General features: G+C 42.9%; 1 protein-coding gene across 1 annotated transcript in view; it reads right to left on the bottom strand.

The window, feature by feature from the left end:
- Nucleotides 1-19,435, bottom strand: part of LOC116913509 (armadillo-like helical domain-containing protein 4) — a 101,640-nt gene extending 82,205 nt beyond the window's left edge. Inside the window, exons 1-4 of the mRNA XM_032917713.1 lie at nt 19,323-19,435; nt 9,013-10,393; nt 4,696-4,944; nt 933-1,124 (exon numbers count right to left, since the gene is read on the bottom strand). Of these exons, the coding sequence (XP_032773604.1) occupies nt 933-1,124; nt 4,696-4,944; nt 9,013-10,393; nt 19,323-19,331 (1,831 nt within the window). The 5' untranslated portion in view covers nt 19,332-19,435. The remainder of the gene's footprint in view (nt 1-932; nt 1,125-4,695; nt 4,945-9,012; nt 10,394-19,322) is intronic.
- Nucleotides 19,436-23,731: the final 4,296 nt, after the last annotated feature.

Here is a 23,731-nt window from a genome sequence, read left to right as displayed (position 1 = left end):
ACAATTTGGCATGGATTTCTCAGCCTTAAGTAATAAAGAAACTGTCTGTATCTAGACAGTTACTCAAAGACATTACTGAGAGAATAACCCAGTACTGACAGTGATGTTATCAAAACACAGTAAACATTTCAAGTTTGAATAAAATAAAAAAAAATCCAGTTGAAAAAACACAGCCCCTCCATTTAAACCTACTATTCTCATATTATTCCAGCCTGCATAGTGAAACCAAATAAGACACTCATTTTTAATGTTAATCCCATGTTCTGCCTGTGTAAACTTAACTGGAATCACAGAGAGAGAGAGAGACAGAGAGAGACAGAGAGAGAGAGAGACAGAGAGAGAGAGAGAGAGAGAGAGAGAGAGAGAGAGAGAGAGAGAGAGAGAGAGAGAGAGAGAGAGAGAAAGAGAGATCTCAGGCAGATGCTTTGAATAAAAGGCTCTTCAGGAGGTGTCTGACTCCAATGTTTACCTGCAGTTAAGGTCACACATTATGGTGTGTGTGTGTGTGTGTGTGTGTGTGTGTGTGTGTGTGTGTGTGTGTGTGTGTTTGCATGCTAGGGACAGTAAACACATTCTTTAAAGGACATTATTATAAGTGTTCTGGCCTGTCCAGGCCACTTAGTCTTTACCACCCCGACTCAGTTTTGAGCTATGGCTCCAAAGTAGCCATCAACATGCAAGTGAGGCATGAACCTGGAGATCAATACAGCTTTACTCGTGAGCACTGACACCTGAAGTTTATGTAATAGTACACGTCACAAAATATTGTCCTTGCATGCTTGCTCAGCCATTTGACAATGTAGAAACCATTGTTAGTTCACAGGCTATGGAAAATCAGTGGCAGAGTACACTCTCCCAGGCCAGTTTACCCAGGGACTTACACGTACACCGACTTAGCTGTTTTTTAGATGAGTGGGCAGAGACAAGGATACCTTCAGATTCGAGTTGTTCCAGGCCATAAGAGGCAGCTGTACTTGGGCGGCTGAGGGATGGACTCGTTCTTCCCTCGGAAGGGAGTGCTGGAGAAATTGTGGGAGCTTCCACAGTCACTGCCGGGGGTGTCATTGGAGAGCCCAAAACTGGTATGAATTCTTCATTTGGCCCAGTGATTGTGTCCATGAGATCTGCCAAACGCAAGAGACAGGGCTTGACCCACAAGATAGTCAACATAGAAAATGTCAACGTTAACTCTGAAAGGCAAGAAACCAGAAGCACAGTAAATTCTGTAATTATAACTTAAATTCATCTCTTCTCACATCAGCCTAACCACACACAGAAAACATTTCATCATCCTGAAAAGGCAATGCTTCAAATCATAAATTTGCTTTTAAACTTTAATATCCAACATATTTTATTGACAATATAATGGATGGTCCAGAATTTCATATGGGATTCCAAAGGCAGACAATTGAATATATATATATATATATATATATATATATATATATATATGTTTTAATTAAATACCAGGTAATAGTTTGGATAGACCAAGTATGCTTAAAGAAAATCATGTGGAAGAGACTCAGCCTGGAACTGTACCTAAAGTAGACTCCATTTCAAGACATCCAAATGAACCCCCAAGCTTCCAACATTTAAAGCATCAGGAAAATGCAAATTAAAACAATCCTGAGATTCCACCTCACACCAATCAAAATGGCTAAGATCAAAAACCTAGGAGACAACAGATTCTGGTGAGGATGCGGAAGATGCTGGTGAGATTGCAAGCTGGCAAAACCACTTTAAAAAACAATCTGGTGGTTCCTCAGAAAATTGAAAATAGTTCTACCCGAGGACCCAGCTACACCACTACTGGGCATGTACCCAATATATGTTCCAACATATAACAAGGACACATGTTCCACTATGTCTATAGCAGCTTTATTTATAATAGCCAGAAGCTGGAAACAACCCAGATGTCCCTCAATGGAAGAATGGATACAGAAAATGTGGTACATTTACACAATGGAATACTACTCAGCTATTAAAAACAATGGCTTCATGAAATTTGGAACTAAATTTAGTTCCAAATGGATGGAACTAAAAGATATCATCCTGATCGAGGTAACACAGACACAAAAGAACACACATGGTGTATACTCACTGATAAAGACATAATACACCAAAAACTCAGAATACCCACAATACAACTCACAGACCATATGAATCTTAACAAGAAAATCAAAGTGTGGATGCTTCGATCCTACTTACAAGGGGGAACAAAATAATCACAAGGGGTAGAGGGAGGGAGTGACCAGGGAGGGAGAAATGAGGGAGGGGTATAAAAGGGGGGCAGGATCAAATATGGAAAGAGACAGGAGAGAATGGAGAGGGTTAGGAAAATGAATAGAAATATGCAGCAGTGGGGGTGGGGAACTGGGGGGTAGCCACTAGAAAGTCCCAGACACCAAGAAAGTGAGAGGTTCCCAGGACTCCACGGAGATGACATTAGCTGAAATACCCAACAAAGGGAAGACAGAACGTGTAGAGACCACCTCCAGTAGATAGGCACAGCTTCCAGTTGAGGGATGGGACCACCCACCCATCTCAAAAAGTTTAATCCAGAATTGTTCCTGTCTAAAGGAAATGCCGGGACAAAAATATGGAGCAGAGACTGAAAGAAAGGCCATCCAGAGACTGCCACACCTAGGATCTATCCCATCTACAGACACCAAACCCCAACACTTTTGCTGAAGTCGAGAAGTGCTTACTGACAGGAACCTAGTATAGCTTTCCTCTGAGAGGCTCTGCCAGAGCCTGACCAATAGAGATGCAGATATTGACAGCCAACCATCAGACTGAGACAGGGGACTCCAATGGAAGAGATGGGGGAAGGACTGAAGGAGCTGTGAATTGCAACCCCATAGGAATAATAAGAATATCAACTAACTGGACCACTTCCCCTCAGATCTCCCAGGGACTAAACCACCAACCAAAGATGGTTGGGTCTATGGCTCCAGCTACATTTGTATCAGAGGATTGCTTTATTTTGGCAGCAATGGTAGAGGAGGCCCTTGGTCCTGTGAAGGCTTGATACCCCAGCATAGGGGGATACTAGAGCAGTGAGGCAGGACTGGGTGGGTGGGTGGAGGAGCACCCTCTTAGAGAAAAGGGGAGGAGGAATGGGATGGGGAGGATTGTGGGGTGGGAGACCTTGAAAAGGGAAAACATTTGAAATGTAAATAAATAAAATAACCAATTTAAAAAGAAGAATCTACAATAGTAGCTTGAATCACCAGAATCTTCCCAGACCGATTTCACACATTGCCAACTTTATGACTCAGAATCTCTTTGCCTATGAAGTCACAGGGAATATTTCCCATAATACATAGCCACCGAACCCCATTATATTCCTTATGGGTAAATAAGTTGGTGCAACAACCACTCTGAAAAGGAGACATTGGCTCTTAATGCCAAACACTCATACATCCTATGGCCAGCAACTCACTACCTAGGAAAAATTCCTTGGCATGTCCGACGCTGTGCATGTAGAAGAATGCTCATAATAGAAGTATTCACAACACGTATACCCAGAAGAAGCCCAAATGCAGACAGCAGGAACGTAGATGAAGAATGGACGAGCAATGAGATGTGTTTACATAATGGAGTAGGAAATGATGATCAGAATAAAAACTACAAGTTATTTGGCCGCTAGAACAATAAGTGAAAACACTAAGTTCCAAAAACTTCATCTGTAGTGTAGGAGTTTTAACTTTCTTAGAAAGTTAAAAACACAGGCTGGAGAGATGGCTCCGTGGTTAAGAGCACTGACTGCTCTTCCAGAGGTCCTGAGTTCAATTCCCAGCACCCACATGGTGGCTCACAACCATCTTTAGTGGGATCTGATGCCCTCTTCTGGTGTGTCTGAAGGCAGCTGCAGTGTTCTTATATAAATAAAATAAATGAATCTGTAAAAAAAGAAAGTCAAAAACAGAAAATTTAAAATGTATACTTGTAGTAGTGAGTATAGGTACAAGAAACCAGGAGGTGGCATGGACTGTAGGGAATTATGAAAAGGAAATTGATAGTGCTGGTTGTCACGACTGATAGGAAGTGTCGTCAGAGTTCTTGAGAGTCATGGTCAAGACTCCAGAGTTGAGTTTTGTTTTGCTTGGTTTTGTTAGGAGGATTAGGGGGCTGGGCTGAAAAATATTTATTATATTGGTGCAAGTACCTCAGTGGATGCCTAAAAGTCATCCTTACTTGGCTGATGAAGAGAGAACCGAATAAATACATACTCATTGTTCTCTATTTCTCTATGTATATTGTAAAAATAAATATATATATATAAATAAATGATATAAGTTAATATAAATATGTATATTATTTATACATCCCAGAGAGAAATAGATATTACTGGAAATGAATAGAGGTTTACAAATGTTCAGAAGCTTACCTGGGGCCCCAGTCTTAGACAGGGTAAAGGTGACTTCAACCCAAGGGTTTCACTATTTTTACATTTACTCACCCTGGCTCTTAGGCGGGAGCCCTTAGGAGGATTGGACATGGGAACCAGGAGAGGAGTCTGCCTCATCCGTTGACCCTATAACATTTCTATAAGCAAAGAGAGCCGACCATCTTTCCAGGTAGGGGACATGTGCACGCTGGTGAAAGGGCCAGCTGCCTCTCTCATTCCAGTTATTAACAGTAAAGACCCACACTCCCCCTCAAACACTGAACCCACACTCCCCTGCTGACCTTCCATGGATGAGGTAAGTTGGAGAGACAGAGGGACAACAGTGGTGGAGGCTGGAGTGGCCAGAGACTCCCATCGTCTGGAGAGCTCAGCATCATCCACTTCAGCAGACACAGGGGAGAGGGATGGTATGGCCTCTTCAGGCTCCCCACTGCCTCTGGGAACCTCGACGGTGGCTATATGCTCTTGTGTGACCACGGGTAATGTGGAGTCTATTTCTTGAGTGGCCATTGTCATCTCTTGAGTGATGTCTGGAAAGGAAGGAGACATTTTAAAGGAGACCAAATTCCTATAGATTCAATTCACTATGAAGTTAATTAACCAAAAAGAGGCAGCCAGCTCTTTCAGAGACTGGGACAACAAAGAGAACTTGGGAAGCAAAAACCAGTAAACAATGTTATTGTTGCTGCTTCTAGGGAGTTGTGGAGCAATCTAAGGCAGAAATAAAGAAGCTAATGAAAAAACAAACAAACAAACAAACAAACAAACAATAAACCTAGAATAAAATTGAAACAAAATAGGGAGACGGCTAGCTGAGCTTCTCAGACATATTTGAATACTAACTGAATCAGTCTGTTATCAAATAAACCATTGAACTGAGAACAGGGTCACCAATGGAGGAGTTAGAGAAAGGACTGAAGGAGCTGAAGGGTTTGCAACCCCATAAGGACAACAATACCAACCAACCAGAGCTTCCTGGGACTAAACCACCATCCAAAGAGTACACATGCACAGACCCATGGCTCCAGCTGCATATGTAGCAGAGGATGGCCCTGTTGGGCACCAATGGGAGGAGAAGACCTTGGTCCTGTCAAGGCTCAAACCCCAGTGTAGGGAAATGTCAGGGCAGGGAGGCAGTAAGGGGAACACCCTCACAGAAGAAGGGGGATTTGGGATAGGCGGTTTATGGATAGGAAACCAGGAAAGGGGAAAACATTTGAAATGTAAATAAATAAACAAAAAAATCCAATAAAAATAAGTTTAAAAAATAATAAAAACTTGTTCACTTAAAATAAATAAACTGTACATAACTAAGTCACACTAAAATGTTTCAGAAGTGTTTTGCATATTAATGCTCACATTTGCGTACATAAAAGGGGGAATGAAAGTTGGCATTTAAAAAGAAACCCATAATTACAACAACCAATCAGTGCTCACCTAGCTTCTGGGATAGAAGACAAGTTAACGGTACAGAGTGTGCTCTTAATTTACCGTCCCACATGAGGTAAAGGAGCAGGACAGTAATAGCACCTGTGGAGTCCTGTCATCCAGTGCTTAAGAAAGCACACCACAGTGCTAAGTTACTTGGGTCTGAATTTTGATTTTACCACTCATTAGCTCTGTGATCCTAAACTAATTAATTGGACATTTTTGGGCCTTCAGCTTCCTCAGGCATATTTGATCACCAGAACAGGCTGACTATTATCAAACCCATTTTATTTTTTAGCTTGTATCTGTAAAAGCTGAAATAAGTCCAAAATATCACAATATAAATGTATTGGTTGAATATGTGCTGGGGACCATGTGACTTTATGTTCTAGAAGCTTAAGTGCTATAGAATATTCAAATACAATTCTCATTTAATCCTACCTAACATCATCATTCTTTTATAGGCAACTCACTTAATGTTGTGTTTAAAGCATGTTATGCCGGGTGTGTAAAATGCCTTTAGCTCAGCTTCTGAGATCTCTTTATGAATAAGCAGATCTCTACACTTGTGAGGCAGGGCCACACATTCAAAAAGTCCCAAACTTTGAAAAGTTTAAATACATCCTATAAAATGTTTTCCGGTAGCATATATGAAAATTTCCGCTTTACCAGCCCAGTCTTCAGAAACTAGAGGCGAGCCAGTGTGGGTCTGAGCACCTCGAGGTCTCGTCTCAAAAATGAACAAACAAAAACAAAACAAAACTCTAATAGGAATTTAAAGTATTCTGTGTTACCTTTATTATTTATCCAATGGCTATTGTCCCCATTTATAGTAGATCTCAACTAAACTTTAGAAGCCATAACATTATCAATATTTTTGTTGATATTTTTCTTATTAATAGGTAACCTGGGCCAGGTTACAAGATTTGTATACATTCTGAAGCAAATTGAAATGAGAATACATATAAATTTACCTAAAGCCTCTCCTGCCAGATGTTATTATGGGATTAATCACACAATAAATGCATAATCCATCAATGGTCGATGTTAGGGTTTTTACCTTCTGATATTCAAATATATGGAGGCCAGGAAAAAGTGGAAAATTCAGAGTGAAGCCTAGTGATGGTTTTTAATTTCTTTCATATTACTACTAGACGACTTAGTTTTGGATTCATAAGGTCAGAGAACTAAAGTGGTTAATATCAATAAATAGATATTTCCCTAATTATTTTTGGTGAGAATGTCAAAAATGTACACATAATTTGCAATGATGTCCAAATAAGTACCAACATTATTATTAAACTATTTAAACACATAATCGTTTCTTTCATATTTTCACAGGTGTTTATATATTTTCATGACAAAAAAATCTGAAAACCATTAAACTCCATTGGTTGCAATGCTATTGATATATTGGCTGAGACTAATGCTTCTGGAAGCTGTTCAGCAGACGGAGAATGTTCTAAAGCATCCCTGGTCCCTTCCCAGGAGATGTCAGCAGTAAGCTTCACCGGAAGCAACGGAAAGCATCTTCACGTATTGCTACATGTCCCAAGGAGGAGTGGGGTCTGTGTAAAATAGTCCACGTAGCGGGTTGGTTTATGGCTTATGTTAATTGGCTTCCCACATTACACAAGAGTTCACAGCGTCTCTGTGTGACGCTGTAGGTCTCTGCCCCTAGCTGGTTCTAACCGGTAAATAAAGTTGCTGGTGGCCAGTGACTGGGTAGGGAGACATAAGTGGGACTTTGAGGGTCCAGGGCAAAAAATAAGAGGGAGAAGAGATCACCATTGCCGAGAAGAGAAGGTCTGTGTCTGAGGAGTGTAGAAGAGGGACAGAGACATTGCCGAGATGTAAGAGTCTAGAATTATGGCCTATGAGGGCTGCAGGCCAGGGTCTGTGACAGCCAGGATAGAAAGAGGTTTTAGGAAGTAATAATTCAGGAATATCAGAGGAGAGAGTGTGTTAGCAGTGGGAAGGATTAGAAGTGGCCCAGCCACTGAGCTGCCCACTGGCTGGGGAGTTTAGCGTGGACTAACTAATTACTACTTCAGTCCAAAGTTGAGGACCTTGATTTATGTACAGAGTATGTTTTTTTTATGGAACATATATGATTTATTTGAATACTTCTGTCTTTGATTTAAACATGAGTAACTATTTCTAAGTCACCTTTAACAGGCAAAACCAGGGTTTAGAGATGGCTCAGTGGTCAAGAGCACTGGCTACTCTTAGAGGATCCAGGTTCAACTCCCAGTATCTACATGGCAGCTCACAACTGTCTGTAAGTCCTTTTCAAGGGGATCCAACACCCTCACTCAGACATGCATGTAGTCAAAACGCCAATGAACATAAAATAAAACAACAAATTATTGCAAAAACGAACAATCAAACAAATGGAACAAAACATGGCCACTCAGGAAACAGAGGCAGGAGGATAGTTGTAAGTTTCAGGTCAACTGGATAACATTGTAAGTTCAAGGCAAACCAGAACATGCAGTGAGCTGACAGGAGCCTGACATAGCTGTCTGCTGAGAGGCTCTGCCAGAGCCTGACAAACAGAGATGCAGATATTCACAGCCAACCATCAGACTGAGACTGGGGACTCCAATGGAGGAGTTAGAGAAAGGACTGAAGGAGCTAAAGGGGTTTGCAACCCCATAGGAAGAACAACAATATCAACCAACAAGACCCTCCCAGAGCTCCCAGGGACTAAACCACCAAGCAAAGAGAACACATGGAGGGACCCATGGCTCCAGCCACATATGTAGCAGAGGATGGCTTTACTGGGTGTCAGTGAGAAGAGAGGCCCTTGGCCCTGTGAAGGCTTAATGCCCTCATGTAGGCATGCCAGGGCAGGGAGATGGGAGGGAGTGGGTGGGTGGGGAAACACTCTCATAGAGAGAGGGGGAGGGGCGAAGGAATAGGGGGAACTCCAGTGGGGAAATCTCGAAAGCAGATAACATTTGAAATGTAACCCAGGCAACAAGACACATGCCTAAAAGTTAGGAGCAAAGGCAGAAACACTGTGAACTCAAAGCAATCTTTCCAGATCCCATCTCAAAAAGTTTTAATATAAATAAAAATTTTAAAATATGCAAATTAAGGTTTCAAATTGAACAAAGTTTGTAGATAATTTTGTGATTTTAATTGTTTAGTTTTTTTTACCTTACCTTTTAGCACATTTCCTGCTGCCTGCTGTGGCATAGACTCATATTGAGACAGAGAAACTGCGGTCTCTGAGGAGAACTGGGTCCTGTACCCCTGGGTGGATGCTGTGAAGCCTCCTGCACTTGAGAACAGCTTCATAGTAGAAACTTCAGGGTCTTCTACAGGACTCGTGGGAGTGAAGGAAATCTGATGGCTCGGGACTGTTGATCTCTCATCCCCCAGTGCAGTTACCAGGGCTGTTCCCAAGGGTGTTTCTCCTCCCGGGAGCCCGGGAGCCACCTTTGCAACCTGTGTGGAAGTGGGGCTCTCCTCAGTCCCCTCAAAGCTCTCAGAGTTTCCATGTGGTTGCTCTGTTCTCGCTTGAGTCTCTGCATTGTCTCCTGGCTCTGGGGGCCTCCCTCGACTTATGCTCTCAAATTTGGTGTCATCCCACTCCTCGCTGAAGACAGAAGAAACTGGATCAGGTGTACTGACACTCACTGTGACCTTAGGGTTTCCCAAAACACTGTCAGCTGTTGGCTCAATAGTCAGGACATTCTTGGAGAGTGTCACCAAATACTTAGTGGTATTGCTCTGAGCATCATCAGCTGCCATATCTGAGGGTCTCTCCCTATCAGGCTTCATCTCTGTTGTGGAATCAACATGAGGAAAGGCAGTAGTTCTCATGGCTGCATCTGCTTTGATGTTCTCAGTGTCTTTGGTATTTATAGAAGAAGGAGGTGACTTTCCTAAGCTAACTGCTTCCTGACTTCCAGTTGCAAACACCTGGTTATCTAAATACTCCAGGAAACCATGGGCCCCATCTGTGATCCCTTGTACCATGGACTGGGTGCTCGAACTGCTGTAGGGTTCCTCCTGGTCAGGATTCAGAGAAGCAGGTGAAGAAGATACAGCAACAGTTAACATGGACGTGGGAAGGCTGTGCTCAGGAGACATTCTTTCAAGCTGCCTGGGGCCATGCTCTTGGTCACTGGTTGAAACCACTTGCTCACTAGAAGAGTAAACACCAGGGCTGGTAGCATACAGTAGCCCAGCTCCGGGAAGGTGACTCTCCCTGCTCACAGAGAATACTTTATGTAATGGTGTCACTGACGGTCCTGCAGAGAGCACCATGGGAGCATCAGAGGACATCTGCTGGGGTGTGTACTTTGGAGCAAAGGAGATGTTTTCTTGGTCATCTGTGTCCATCTTCTGGGGCTGCGCCTTCTCTGCATAAGCGTGTGCTGTTTCCCTCCTTTCCACCTGTGGGAAAGCTCGACATCCTGTGGCCAAGGTGAGGAAGAGAATGCTGCAGAAAGCCACACAGGAGGGCAGCAGAGTTGGTCTGCTCATAGTGGGTGGAGAAAATCGGTTGAAGGAGTGGACAATTCCAGTAACTGAGTCCTGTAGGCAAGTAAAGCATAGCACACTGTCATGTGGATATATTTTTGTAAATAATATGCTTTAAGTCAAACCAGACTGCACAGAGAAGAGAGGTAGGAGATGGCTGTTCTATTTCTCTGTACCCTTGAGACTTGGGTAACCCAGTTCACTTTTCTCTGCTTAATTCTTCAGCTGTTTTGACTTAAAACTGCCTGGAGAACGGTATATGAAAATCACTGTAGAAATACCACCATGTCTAGGAGGTGGAAAGTTAATGTTACAAATTAAAATAAAGAACTTGTGTGTCGCCATGATCTGCATGATTGTGCCCCTAGAACTCATGTGAGTTTTATCATAAGGATGGTGAACATAGGGTCTGATGAATAAGACTAGGGTCCCTGTGGAAGAGTCCTAGGACATTCCCTTCCCTTCTGTCCAACGTATGAGAACAGAAACACTTGGTTACTGTGGACCAGGCCCTAACCAGCGTCCACAGCTGCCGTCCTTAGCTTGGACTTCACAGTGTCTAGAAGTGTAAGAGGTTCATCTGACGGCTTTCGTTGGTCTCGTAACTGGGATTTCTAACAGTTCTCCTCCTCTCCCCAAGTCCTGGTATTTTGCTACAGCAGTCAAAATAGAAAGTATGCTTTGAAAGCAGAAATAATAAAACACGCTGAATGAAAATCAGTTATTTTCATGAGTTTAAAAATGCATGTGAAAGATCTCCAGCCGAAACATACTTTGTAAGTGTTCAAACTATTTGCAACAAAAATTATACCCAAAACCTCCATGTTGCAAAATTTGAGTCATAAAATGTACTAAGGCCACACAAACATATGGGTTTTTAATGTTTACATTTTTATTTCTTACTAGTTAGCTGTGATTTATAATAATTAGATCTGTTTTAGTCTTCAAACTATTCACAGTTGCACTGCGGCTAAAACTACAGGCACATAACATATCTTCCCTCAGTTTAAAGATATACAAATATGCCTGTCTATTGTTCTGTGATGGTCATTAGATTTCATAACACTGAAAATTCCCCAGCACAAATAGGAAAAAATATTTAAGATTCTGCAAATTATTTTTCTAAAAGATTAAATCCTGAAATTAGATTCTAAAGTTCAAAGACTTATTTTTATGAAAATTACATTTCTCCTTTCACTTACATCTAAGCAACTAAATTGCCTAGGATGTGCAAATGCTGTGAAGTTGTGAAATACAGAAACCCACATTCATGAGGTTTTCCTCCCCTGAAGGGTTTCAAATCTTTCATGTTACCTCATTTAATCTTTTGATTGTTCTTTTTTGTTTGTTTGGGTTTTATTGTTGTTTTTTTGGGTTTTGTTTTTTTGTTTGTTTGTTTGTTGTTTGTTTTTGAGACAAGGTTTCTTGGTGTAGCCCTGGCTGTCTTGAAACTCACTTTGTAGACCAGGCTGGCCTCAAATTTACAGAAATCAGCCTGCTCTTGTAAATATACCATATTTACATTGTTTAAACATATATAAAAAGGAATCTACAGGAGCTGAGGACTACCAACACCAGTACCCCCCAGTGACCATCTTGCAAGCTGATCTTCTAACCCCTCTCAAGCTTTCCTGAGAACCCTTGGGTCAGAAGTCCTTGGATGAGTAACAGCCAATTTTTCCATATCCATAACTGAATAAAACAACAAGCATTTGCTGCGCTCTAAGCCAGTAGGTTTCTACAGTTTGCTGTACCAAATCTTGACTCCACAGAGCTTCTGGGAAATATAGGAAGAGAAGCCATGAGTTATCAAGTGCCATGTGCAGAAAAGTAATGGCATCATCAGGATTGTTATCAGCATGCAGAGGACGCTGAAACCAGAGAAGCTAGGAGGAGCATTAAGCCTGTCCATGTCTCCATACCACCCCACCCCCAAGAGCCTTAGGCAGTGGAAGGGGGATTTAGATGGCAAGGGTTGAAGCAATTTTAAATAATATTAAGTTGTCTGTGTATAGTGTGATTCTAAACGGAGAAAATATTTGAGAAAAAGAGAAAAAAATCACACGCCAAGGCACATGAACATTTGAGGTGCCATTCTACTTTACATGTGCTAGAACGTCCCTTCTTCCTTAGCCAGGTCAAATGGGCCTATGGAGGGATGGCCCTGGTGCCCCAGTTTCCCTTCTTTAAAACAAAGACAAATGAGGGCTATGAATGAAAATCTCCATGGGCAATGAGCCCTTTGGATTTCTGGGTAGACAAACTGAATTGTGAAATGGTATTTATTTTAAAGGAAAAATACTGATAATACTGACAGACCTCTCCGATTTATTTCAGATCTACTCAGGAAGCTGTCCGTTCTTCTTTCTAAAGAAGAATGTGCCATCGTACTAAACATAATAGATGATGGAAAGGATGCCCCGGGGACTGCGACTAGGGCTCAGGGACAGAATTCCTGCTTAGCATGCACAAGGCCCTGAGTCAGACAAAAGATACGTCATAAAAGCTGAGTCTACATGATTCTATGCTTCTGGATTAAAAACCAGAGTAGCCCAAAATGTCGAGAATTGGGGGTTTAGAGGTCCATGGACTCACATTAGAAAATTATCTCTGAATTGACTTTTTTTGTTAACAGTTGCCATGTGCTGGTGAGTAAACCTCTTCACTTCTGCCTTTGACAAAGCATGGGGTTAAGGAAACAAACCATAAGATCCCCTCTCCCTCTACAGTTGTAGACTCATGTCTGGTTACTATGAAGTTAAGACAAACCTAAGACTGTTCCTGCAGTCTCAGCTTTTCTCCATCAGGGAATGGAGGTGGCCACACATGTGAAGAAGCACTGTACATTTTATGATTTGTAATCTTGTGAGCCGAGAGGAAATTTTTATGAACTCTTTAGGTTGAGGGGAAAGGATAAAAAAAAATGTAAAGGTTTAAATAGCCTCAACCACCATGCCAAGACAGAATTCTCCTCCAGGGTCTTATTTCATCTACGTCTAGAGTTCCAGAATGTCTTGTGCAGGGAATTCTGCTTCCTCTCTAGAAGATGTACCTTCTGGGATTAAAAGCTGGCCACCTGCTTTCTAAATCCAATCACCTCAGAGAAAGTAGGAGTGAGGCACAAGCCTCGTGTGTCTGTGTACTGAGGCCTTATGCTCCTTTTCTCCACTGCTGGAAACAACATGTAAACTTTAAGAGAGACTGAGACGATGGCCTATAAGAACGGCTGCCTGCCACTCAGAGGAACTAGCAGATGACCTTCAAATCCCTCCATCTCTCAGGCTCAGTGCAGGTCCCCATCACTGCTCTTAGGGGTTTAGCATCAAACAAAGGGAACTGCATGACATTAGAAAATTATGGAAGAAAAGTCAGACCACAGGTTGATGCGAATATTAACCCTGAACAAACCCTGTGGCCATATTTTGTAGTCTAGGGCCTTTGCTTTCTTTCCTCTACACTATACCCCCTACGTGGCCAAGTGCCCAGGAGAGAGGAAATGCTGAGCAGATCTTGGCTGAAAAGCCAGGATTGTCTATCGGCTGCTCTGCAGGGAGAAGGGAAGAGGGGGAATGTCAGTGTTTATGAGCATCTGTGTTGCAGGTTAAATTACCTCAAACAGTAGAATACTTAAGGAAGAAAAGGAAATTGTTCTCCTTTTAGTTTCTGTTCACATGGTACCTTTGGGTGCTGCTCTGTCTGTGTCTCTCCATGCTGGTTAGTTCTCAGGAACTCTACCCAAATTCCTAACAGACAGCAGATATTCGCTCCACCTAGATTAAAAAGCATTCCTTAGGGAGCTCATCAATACCACTTTGTCTGTCACTCGCTATCAAGGCACGCTGATGGCTTCTGCTGCCGTCTGGGTGATTTGCTGCATTTCAGCCAGCAGTGTGCAGATAAGCTGTTCTGTCAAGCATTATCTTTGACCATCTTGAATAGACACAGTCCAGAATCTTCTGCTTTGTCAATCCGGCACACTCAATCTTCAAGGACCATGAAAAGCAATGTTTAAAAAACAAAACAAAACAAAACAAACAAACCTGGCAACTGTAGCCTTAGGACTGAAACACAAGGTCTTCTACACAGTTACTTGGTCGAGGTGTTCCCAGCTGAGATGAAGGTCGTTATTACTTCAGTGTATTACCAAAACAAAGACAGGACAGGAGACTCGGCATGTTAAACATTTTATGTATTATGACTAGGCTCACAGAATAAATTAAATTTTCATGTCTATTCTTAAAAAGACTATGAGCATTGCCCCAAGCATACTGAAGGCACAGAAACGCTCTTACAACTGGCTCATAATTACAGAAATACTGTGGGGAAAACTGAGGAGAAATACAGGAAAGATCCCCGCTCGTAGATTCCCCTTGTCTGCTGGAAAGGTGGGGTTGCTCTTTTATCCAAATGGATGCTTGAACTTCAAGGCCCGGAGGATGTATTTCTGTAATGTCTGCGGCAAAATGTTGTCTGCAACTCAAATTGACAACCTTCCAGTTCTGGATGGGGTCTTCTCTTGTCTTTCAATGCCTGATGGCCACTGAGGTCTACCTCAAGCTCAGTGTTGGTTTTCCCCTAACTTTCAGTCTCATCTTCATTTTTTTTCCTCTTTGAAATCCCAAGTCCTAACTGCTGGGACTCTGCCCATCATTATCCCTCTTGGAGTGGCTGCTGCCTAACTAGATGCTCATTATTTTAATTGCCTTCTAATTGGTGAATCTGTCTAGACGGTCTCCTTTATAATACATTATAGACCACCCAGATGGCTTGTTCTTGAGAATAAAATGATAGTGATCAATCAAGAGTGGCTACTCCTTGGGTAATGCTCTGTGCCAACTGCTGTTAAGTGCCTGGTGCAAATTTACCTTATTGAATCCCACAAAATGTGGTAGGTGCTACCACGGTCCTGATTACCTTTTAGATGAAAAAGCTACATGTTTACAGAGGATAATTAGCTTGCTTCTGTGATAGCTTGTAGCTTTGTTTGATCTTTTGGAGCCTTTCAGACTTCAATATCCTTGTCTTTGCCATCTGGCTTCTCTCTTCCCCAGGCACAGAATGTAATGTCCCCAAATATCCAAACCCCCAGCTGTACATCTACTATCCAAATCTCACACCAGGGCCAAGCAAATCCCTATTTTCAGGCAGATAAAGCTCCCACTTAAGAGCTTTACTCATGAGCCTTCGTATTGATTCTGCGTCCACCATGTTAGCCTGACGTTTGCTCTGCTCTGCACCCCATATCAAGCCCTGACCGTGTTTCCTATGGATATCAGAAAACAGATGCTATCAGAAAACAAAACATAACACGTGATACAAACACACAAGCTGGCCCATTCTCTTCCCATTATCTCTCAGCTTCTTTACTAGTAATTATCATCTTTATAAGTCTTCTCACTTCAAATGAGATTGAATCTCTAGTATGTTCACATTGGTATTTTAAGTTTCCTTTTTTTTTTTTTTTTGCCTATAGTTTTTAATGATGACAACTGGATAGAGGAGGCAATCCGTACATAGCTGGTGGCATAACTATGAGTAATCATTTAAGGATGGGGTATCCATTGTCTACCATGGGATTTCTGACAGCATTATTTAGTCTCTCCTCATCTTATTGTGTGCTTTGCTCCCTACCTGGCCACTTTGGGCTGATTATTCAATAGAACCAACAAATTGTGTATGTTCTTGTTTAAACTGTATTTTGGTGCTCTCTCTCTCTCTCTCTCTCTCTCTCTCTCACACACACACACACACACACACACACAGAGAGAGAGAGAGAGAGAGAGAGAGAGAGAGAGAGAGAGAGAGAGAGATGGGGAAGTTGGAGTAGTTATAGGTAACTAGCCTGAGAATATCAGGTCAACTTGTTTCCTAATAACCTTCTAATCTTTCAGAAATCCAACCAGTGATTCTCTGATTGATGAAGGTGGGGCATGTCTTTGGTGCTCTTGTTAGGTATCTTAATAATCTCTTCACTTTGTGCTTTCCTTGATCCTCATGGATCCATGTGTCACTGTTTTATCTTATCTTTTCCTAAGCATCAAGGTTCTCCTTGTCAATACTATTTCATTAGTCAACTCTGGCTCTATTAATCTAGCTATAGATCTTGGCATTGAGGCACCACATTACCGATTCAATGTGTTATTGGCAACTCTCCCTGGTCTCTCCTATTGGTTCTAAGATCTGGGCGGCAGCCATCCTTTACTGTAGATTAGAGATGGGATGACAAATGATTCTTTCAGCAGACTGGTCCATCACGGTGGAACGATGGAGAATGAAGTAGCTGCAGAGAATTATGTTCTCCAAGGAGCACAGCAGTCCAGGCCAGTGCTGACTGAGAAGAGGGTGAGTGGTCAACTCCCAGCAAAGTGCTCTCTCCAGGCTCCAGACCCCAAGTGAGTTCTGCACTGCACTGTGCTTCCTTCCAAAGCTTTGTCTTTAATGATGCTAACAAACAACATGCCCATGCTTCTCGCCCTCAGAATATCATCCTATCCTTGGTAAGAGAAGTTGCCCTTGACGATTAACAGACGATGCGCTAGTTCTCTGGGAATCTTGAACAAGCCATGACAGCAAAGGTACTAAATGGCAAAATAGAGATAAGAAGACTCAGACTCATGCTGAGACGTCATGGTCAGCACCAGTAGCATCGCATGCATTCTGTTTTCCTCAGAGGGTGGAGGACAGGAAAACAAAATGACAGCAGGCTGGAATATGAACCTTCCAAAGAAACTTAAATATCATGCAATGGGAGATGCGTCAACACAGATCTGATACACAAGTCCCTCAAACTCAGAGAGCAATTTGAACTATCCATAACATCACTCAATTGTGCACTATTTGTCACCTAACTTCGTTTTTCAGACTTTTAGTGCGGAATCCTCTCCTGATCAGTTTCCTAAAGGAAGCAATTGTTTCCACAGCAGGCAGTTCTTTTCAATGACCCAATTCAACACTTTATTTCTGTCCTTTGTGAGTCACGAACCTCATTTGTCTGGCAAGATCTCTAAGCACTAGTCGGCCTTTCACGGGGAGCCGAAAGGACTTTCAGAGATTTTCCTCATCACCAATAATTAAACACAATGTGAAAAATAACACTGACCACACATAGCTTAATTGGAAAAAAAATGAGTTTTCATCATGGAGAATAAATTCAAATGACCTTTGAAGGAAAACTCCGAGAACAGCAATGCATCATGTGTAGTGACCCGCCCATATCTTTACTCACAGCACTAGGGGCACGGGCAGGCATACATCTCTTAGTCCCAGGACAGCCTCATCTATACGTCTAAGTCCAGACCAGCTGGTACTACATCGTTAGATCATATCTCAAGGAGGAAAAGAGAAACAGAGGGGGGTGGGATGCTAAGAAAGGAAATCTATAACGTAAAGATACCTTCTAAGCTATTCGGAAGGATGTACAGCTGATATTCGCAAGTGAAACTTTATCTTAGAAGAGGAGCCTGTCTTCCTCATTTCTACTGTGAACATGCATTTGACATAAAAACACTTTCTGTGGTGTCAAACGACCATGGTGTGAAGGCCCAGCAACAACGACCCACTATGTACAGTCAGGAGCCTCTCAAGAAAACAAAGGCAGATCCACATTGTCCTAATTGGCTCTGTTGCCGTAGCTACCTTGGACTTGGTGAGCCTTGGGAGTTCTGCAATCAATAGTAAGGCGGCTGCAGCCGTGTGTAGTTCGTTAGTACAGCCGATGTAGCAAATTCTACTGTATCCATCTAAGAGCCAAACAGGCTGGCTTTGTAACTCTGAACAATAGCAGCAGCCAGCGTTCTGACTCTGCAAAGCCTCCCTCCGGACTCGGACTCTTTCTGAATGATGCGAAGGATGTGCTGACTTCGGCTGCCTGTTCAGAGGATGCTTAGCTGAAGGAGACACACGGGAGCTTAATAGACTTGACATCAATAAAAACACAAAAGGAAAGGGGGAGGCATGCGATCTCTGACCACATATATCGGTCCTCAGTGAAGAGCTTTCAGAACTCTGTGGGTGACTTTCTAATCTTGGCTTAACTCCGCTTAAGTTTCTAAGGAAAACTTGTAAAGAAAAACACTGCGGACACTTGAAGCAGCCTTCTTGGCTACCTTCCACGAGAGATCTGAATTTTAATTTGGTACCCACGTTTTCTTTCTAAGGAAAGGAGAGAATGTCTCATCTTGGATAGCCCCAAATTCTTGAGAACCGCGTTTTGGCTGCTCCCTCATTTAGCCAGGGTTCTAGCTTCCACAGGATTAGAATCTATATTGGCTGGGCTCTGTCAGTGACCGGGACACACATGCTATGTCTCAGCACCTCCAAACTGGGCTTCTGTGCCAGGTTTGAGTATCAAGCGCTGCAGAGTTTTCTCCCAGCTTGACCCCTAGTACCTTTTTCTAATTAGGTTAAGTTCTCAGGGAGTGTCCTTCACTCGTCCTGGGAGACCCAGGACAGCAGGAAGGCTTCCTGATATCCTTGCATCAAACATTCAAATATTTTTGTTTTTGTTTTCTGTAAAGTAGCAGAACCCTTTGGGAGGCCACAGCAGTCCGCATTCACTCCTCCATTGCTAGCTCTTAGCGGTACAGGAACACTGGGACCCAAGCTTTGAAAGGAATGAACCACAGTCTTGAGGAACTTCTCTCTCACAAGGTTGAACTGCAAGGGAAGGCAGGGCAAAAGGAGCAAGTCCACACAAAAGCAGCCAGCCTGGAAGCTCTCTTCCTGCACAAAGGCTGCTCCCAGGTACTAAGCAGCAAGGCTGGGATGGACCAAGTAAGTGCTGAAAGCCCTTTCAGGCCTGCAAGGTTCGTCCAGTGCTCCCGGAGCTGTCCCTGCTCAGTCAGAGCCTGGGTACCGCGTTCCGGGAGGGTGCAGGGAGCTCCACCCTAGGGCTGCCCCACTCACAGAGCGAGCCCGCGCAGCCCGGGAATCCCGCCCCACCCCTGCCTCTCGCCAGGTTTGCAGAAGCCGGGTTTGTCCTCACCTGGAGCATTCAGCACAGCTGAGCGCGAAGGAAAGTGGCAGCGCCAGTGCCAGCCATCCCTGCCACGACTCACGTAGAGGCCGCCTACACTCCCTTGGCTGTCTGGGATGCTAGAGGGAGGGCACTTGGTTTTGTTGTTTATTCATAAGACTGCAGCTAAGGCTAGGGATTGGCCAGCGGCTAGGTACGCCCGCCTCTCTTGCAGTGACGAACTAAATCACCACGCCCCCTACAGCTTAAACTTTGTGGACTCAGCTACCGCACCAGGCAGGATCAGAGTGGGATCACTCCTCTGAGACCGACCCTTCAAGAAACCCTGTCCCCAAATGCCCCTCTTCACATCCTGGGCTTCTGCTGCAGCTCTCTCTACACTTTCAGAGAGGACACGAGAGCACTGGTCCAACCAGAGCTGGGATTTCTCTGGTGCCTGGTAAACAAGGGACACTCAGTCCCCAGATACAGTAGTCCCTGTGGGAAGAGTGGGCAGCTTGGTGGAGCGTCTAATCAGAGAAAATCTGCAAGAACTGTTCTTTCTGACACAAAGCAAGGTGCCACATCAATTACTTCATAAGAACTGCACAAGAGCTCTGAAAATTAGGATGACCCCTTGAAAATTGAAGGTTCAGGACTGCAGTTGGTATAATGACATAAGGCAGGGTTGTCCTTGCGGCTATCTTTAAGCCTTTCACGAACTCAGTATCTCTTTTTCGTTCTTCTAATTGTGAATGGAGAGAAGAGAGTTTTAAAACAGGTCACATGGCACTTCCCCTTTGGTTCTGGTTCTTATGATAGCCTTTGTTCATGATGGCCTTTTAAATTCTCTCTCTCTCTCTCTCTCTCTCTCTCTCTCTCTCTCTCTCTCTCTCTCTCTCTGTGTGTGTGTGTGTGTGTGTGTGTGTGTGTTCTCGAGAGTGCCACCTTATTCCTCCCACTTCCCTTCAGAACGGCTTTGCATATTTGAATGGAAGCCAGCTAGTGGTTTTTGAATGGAATGTGATTAAATTTAATTGATGAATGAGATCTGTACTCTGTGTGTGTTCAGCTTAATACATAGTGCACTGTGTGGTGACCAGGTCTCCCGCCAGATCAGCCACACCTAACTAAGTCGTGTTTCAGCATTTTCCTTTAAAGTCAATTGTTTGAAAAATCAGGCCAAGTCTTTTCATTATATAAAGTTCTACAGTGTGGTTAAGGTCTGAGTTAGCATACACACACACACACACACACACACACACACACACAATGGGTCATCTAAACCCAAATTCTGGTAACTAATAGGACTAAGGAAAATAACCTGAATGCTAAACATTGAGTCCGTAGCTCCAAGCTATATAGAAGAGATGACCAGAGGATGATAGTCCCATCCCCCACACATCCACGACCTGACCCATCCATAAACTTTGTCTAGTCAAAACGTCTTGCACATCCTCTTGTCTTTGTTTACATATCTCTTGCAGTGACACTGCAAAGTGAGAAATGCAGAGTGCCCTTTAGACCAGCTTAAAGCTGTCTTTCTCCACGGTAACCCTTCCCCGTAGTAAAGGTCTCTCCCACTGCACCAAAGTGTGTCAGCTGTGCAGTAAAGCTAAAGCAATCTTCTTGAAGCTCATTTATAATAATTATCCTGTCCAACAAACTACTCTAGTAGGAAAGGTTTATCTCAAGAGCTGCTGTTAGTACATGGCAGGGATAAAAATCTCTCCCCCACCTCAACACACACAAGAGCTGTAGACCAGGAAAAGTGTTCTCTGCACATTAAAACAATAAATTCACACATTATGATTGTTATTCCCTTGTCTCGGATAAAGCAACGGATTGTTTGTTTATGTGTGTATAAATTTGCATAAATTCCTGTGTGTGCTGCATGTTTCCAAACAAGGCATCAAATTCAGGAAACAAGTTTGAGGACTGGTAGATTTAGCAGTTCTCTGCAGAAAATTCTCAGTTAAATTTTAATTCCAGATAGACTCTATCTGACTTTTAACTTTAGTATGCGCTGGTTATTCAATGAGAAATATATAGTTGCAAAAGCAAATGCAAGGTCTGGAGGGATGGTTCAGAACCTAGGTTATAAGCTGCTCTACCAGAGGACCAGGGTTTAATCCCAAGCTACCAGAAACAGTACACAAATGTCTGTAAGTCCAATTGCATCATTTCTAACACCTTTTTCGTGGCCTATGTGGGCAACAGGCAGGCAAGTTGGGCACAGATGTATATAATACATACAAGACACCCACTAGCATGAAGGAAAATTATATACCTATTCAACATCTAGGCCATACTTACACGGATATTACATTGGGTTTGTGTGAAATGCTGAGAATCCTGCAATTAATTAATTTAGATCTGTCAGGTTTTAGATATTGCATGGTTCTAACTGGTTAAAATCTTTTGAGTCAGAAGCAATTGAATACCCAACTACAAAAGCAAAAAAAAGAATGACCATTCAAATATCGCTCTTAGGAGAAGTTTTGACAGTAAAAACTTGGTATACAGAATGAGACTGCCATTAAAATGAGCAGAAAAGGGCTGGAGAGATGACTCAGCAGTTAAAAACCATGCCTGCTTTTCCAATGGCCATGTGCTTGATTTCCAATAACCAAAACCAAAACCAAACCAAAATAAAACAAAAACAAACAAACAAAAACCCCAGCTCACAATCATCTGTAATTCCAGTATGTCAGAATCCACTGCCCTCTACTGGTCTTGTGGGGCACTGCATGTAAGTAGTTTAAGGTCCTCTGTAAGTGCAGGCAAAACGCATGTACAAATCAAATTAGTCAATTAAAAGCTATTTTAAAGGGGTGGAAATACTTCAAAACATATCAGCTATTTAATGAAGTTCTTGGTTGTTGGAACCAAGGGACCAGAATCTCTTTTTCAGGATCTTGCTCTTGTGGAAAAGGGGATCTAAAAGGAGGACACACGGCACATAAAGTCAAAGGGTATCCAGAGCCTGTGTTCCTCATGACTCTTATTGAAGAAGCAGGAAGTTGACTGCCTCCATATGGGTTTGGTAATGGAGACTAAGACAATGCACCAACCTTTAAGTACCATCAAGCAGGAACTACTTAGTATTAATTGATAGAACCTTAATCAGCTAAGAAAGGCTCCACGTAACCTAGAAGGTAGGATGTGTCTAAGACAGAGACAGTGAGAGCTTACAGGATGTGTCTAGGCAGAGACGGTGAGAGCTAAACTCACTGTCACCATTTACTTCTCAGCTCTGAATCCAACACAGAAGAAATAATGGTGTATCGATGTCACTTTGCCTTTCGGCTTTCTTGTGGTTGTAGAAGTTACAGAAGAACTCTGCTGGCTCTCATTGGTCAACTCTTGGCTCTGTGGCCAGTGTGACCCCACTGCCATCGGCTCCTGTTCATCCTCACAATTAATTATAAGCATCCTGTGGGCATTTACCATTAGCCAGAGACCAAATGTGGTTTACTGTAAATCTAGCTTGTATATGTTAGCACTTGGAAATGAGTCACAAGGATTTATGCTGCTTGAACTCTGCCCTTGCTTTGATTAAGATACTGGAGTCTTAGTCACCACTACTCATGCCACTTGTCTCCCAGCAAGATGACATGCTGACATTCAGAGGTCTCCAAAAGCGCCTGGGAAGCAGATACCTACAGTTTTCCCCTTTATCCCTGCCTAATATCACCTGTTGGCTACAAATAATTATAACAGGCCCTCATTTCTCCTGCACACACTGCATGGGACTCTGCTAAAGTGAGCATTCCTGGGGTGGGGGCTGACGGATGGTTCAGGAGCTAATCACACTGTCTGCTCTTGGAGAAGGGCTGTGGTCAGTTCTCAGCGTCCTATCCCAGCACACCGCTGTTGGTAAGTCTGGTTCCAGGGCACGTAACTTCTTTTTCTGGAACGGATGGGCAGCAGTCACACGTGTGCAAAACATACAAACGTGCAGAAAAACCACCTGTGAATGTAAAATCATTTTAAACATTAAATAATAAGTAAGGTTTTAAGCAGTGTTTCTACCCACCTGACCTCTGTGTGGGAGAAACTGCTATCCTGCACCATGGGAGACGTTCTGTAGAGGTCTGTTCCTAGCAGGTATTCTGATGCCCACAGAAATTGCACCTCTGGTTATGCAAAGACATGATCAAGAGGTTTTTACAATAGCTGACCAATCTTATTCAGACAGTGCTAGTGTTGGTGGAGGGTGCTTTTGCTGGAGTCTGATTTTCATTTGAAATGGAACCTGCAGCAAGGATTTGAGGCACTGGGACAGAATGAAAAGTAACACACCACACACACACACACACACACACACACACACACACACGCACGCAAACGCACGCACACACACAGATGGAAACATTTTCTTCTAGGGTTGTATTTAGGTATTTCTCCTCCCAATCCTTTGAATTGTCTTGATCTTA

This window comes from Rattus rattus, chromosome 12, assembly GCF_011064425.1.
Source record: "Rattus rattus isolate New Zealand chromosome 12, Rrattus_CSIRO_v1, whole genome shotgun sequence".
NCBI classification, from domain to species: Eukaryota; Metazoa; Chordata; class Mammalia; order Rodentia; family Muridae; genus Rattus; species Rattus rattus.
Note: the sequence above shows the minus strand (reverse complement) of the source record. Positions and strands in the feature narration are given on the sequence as shown.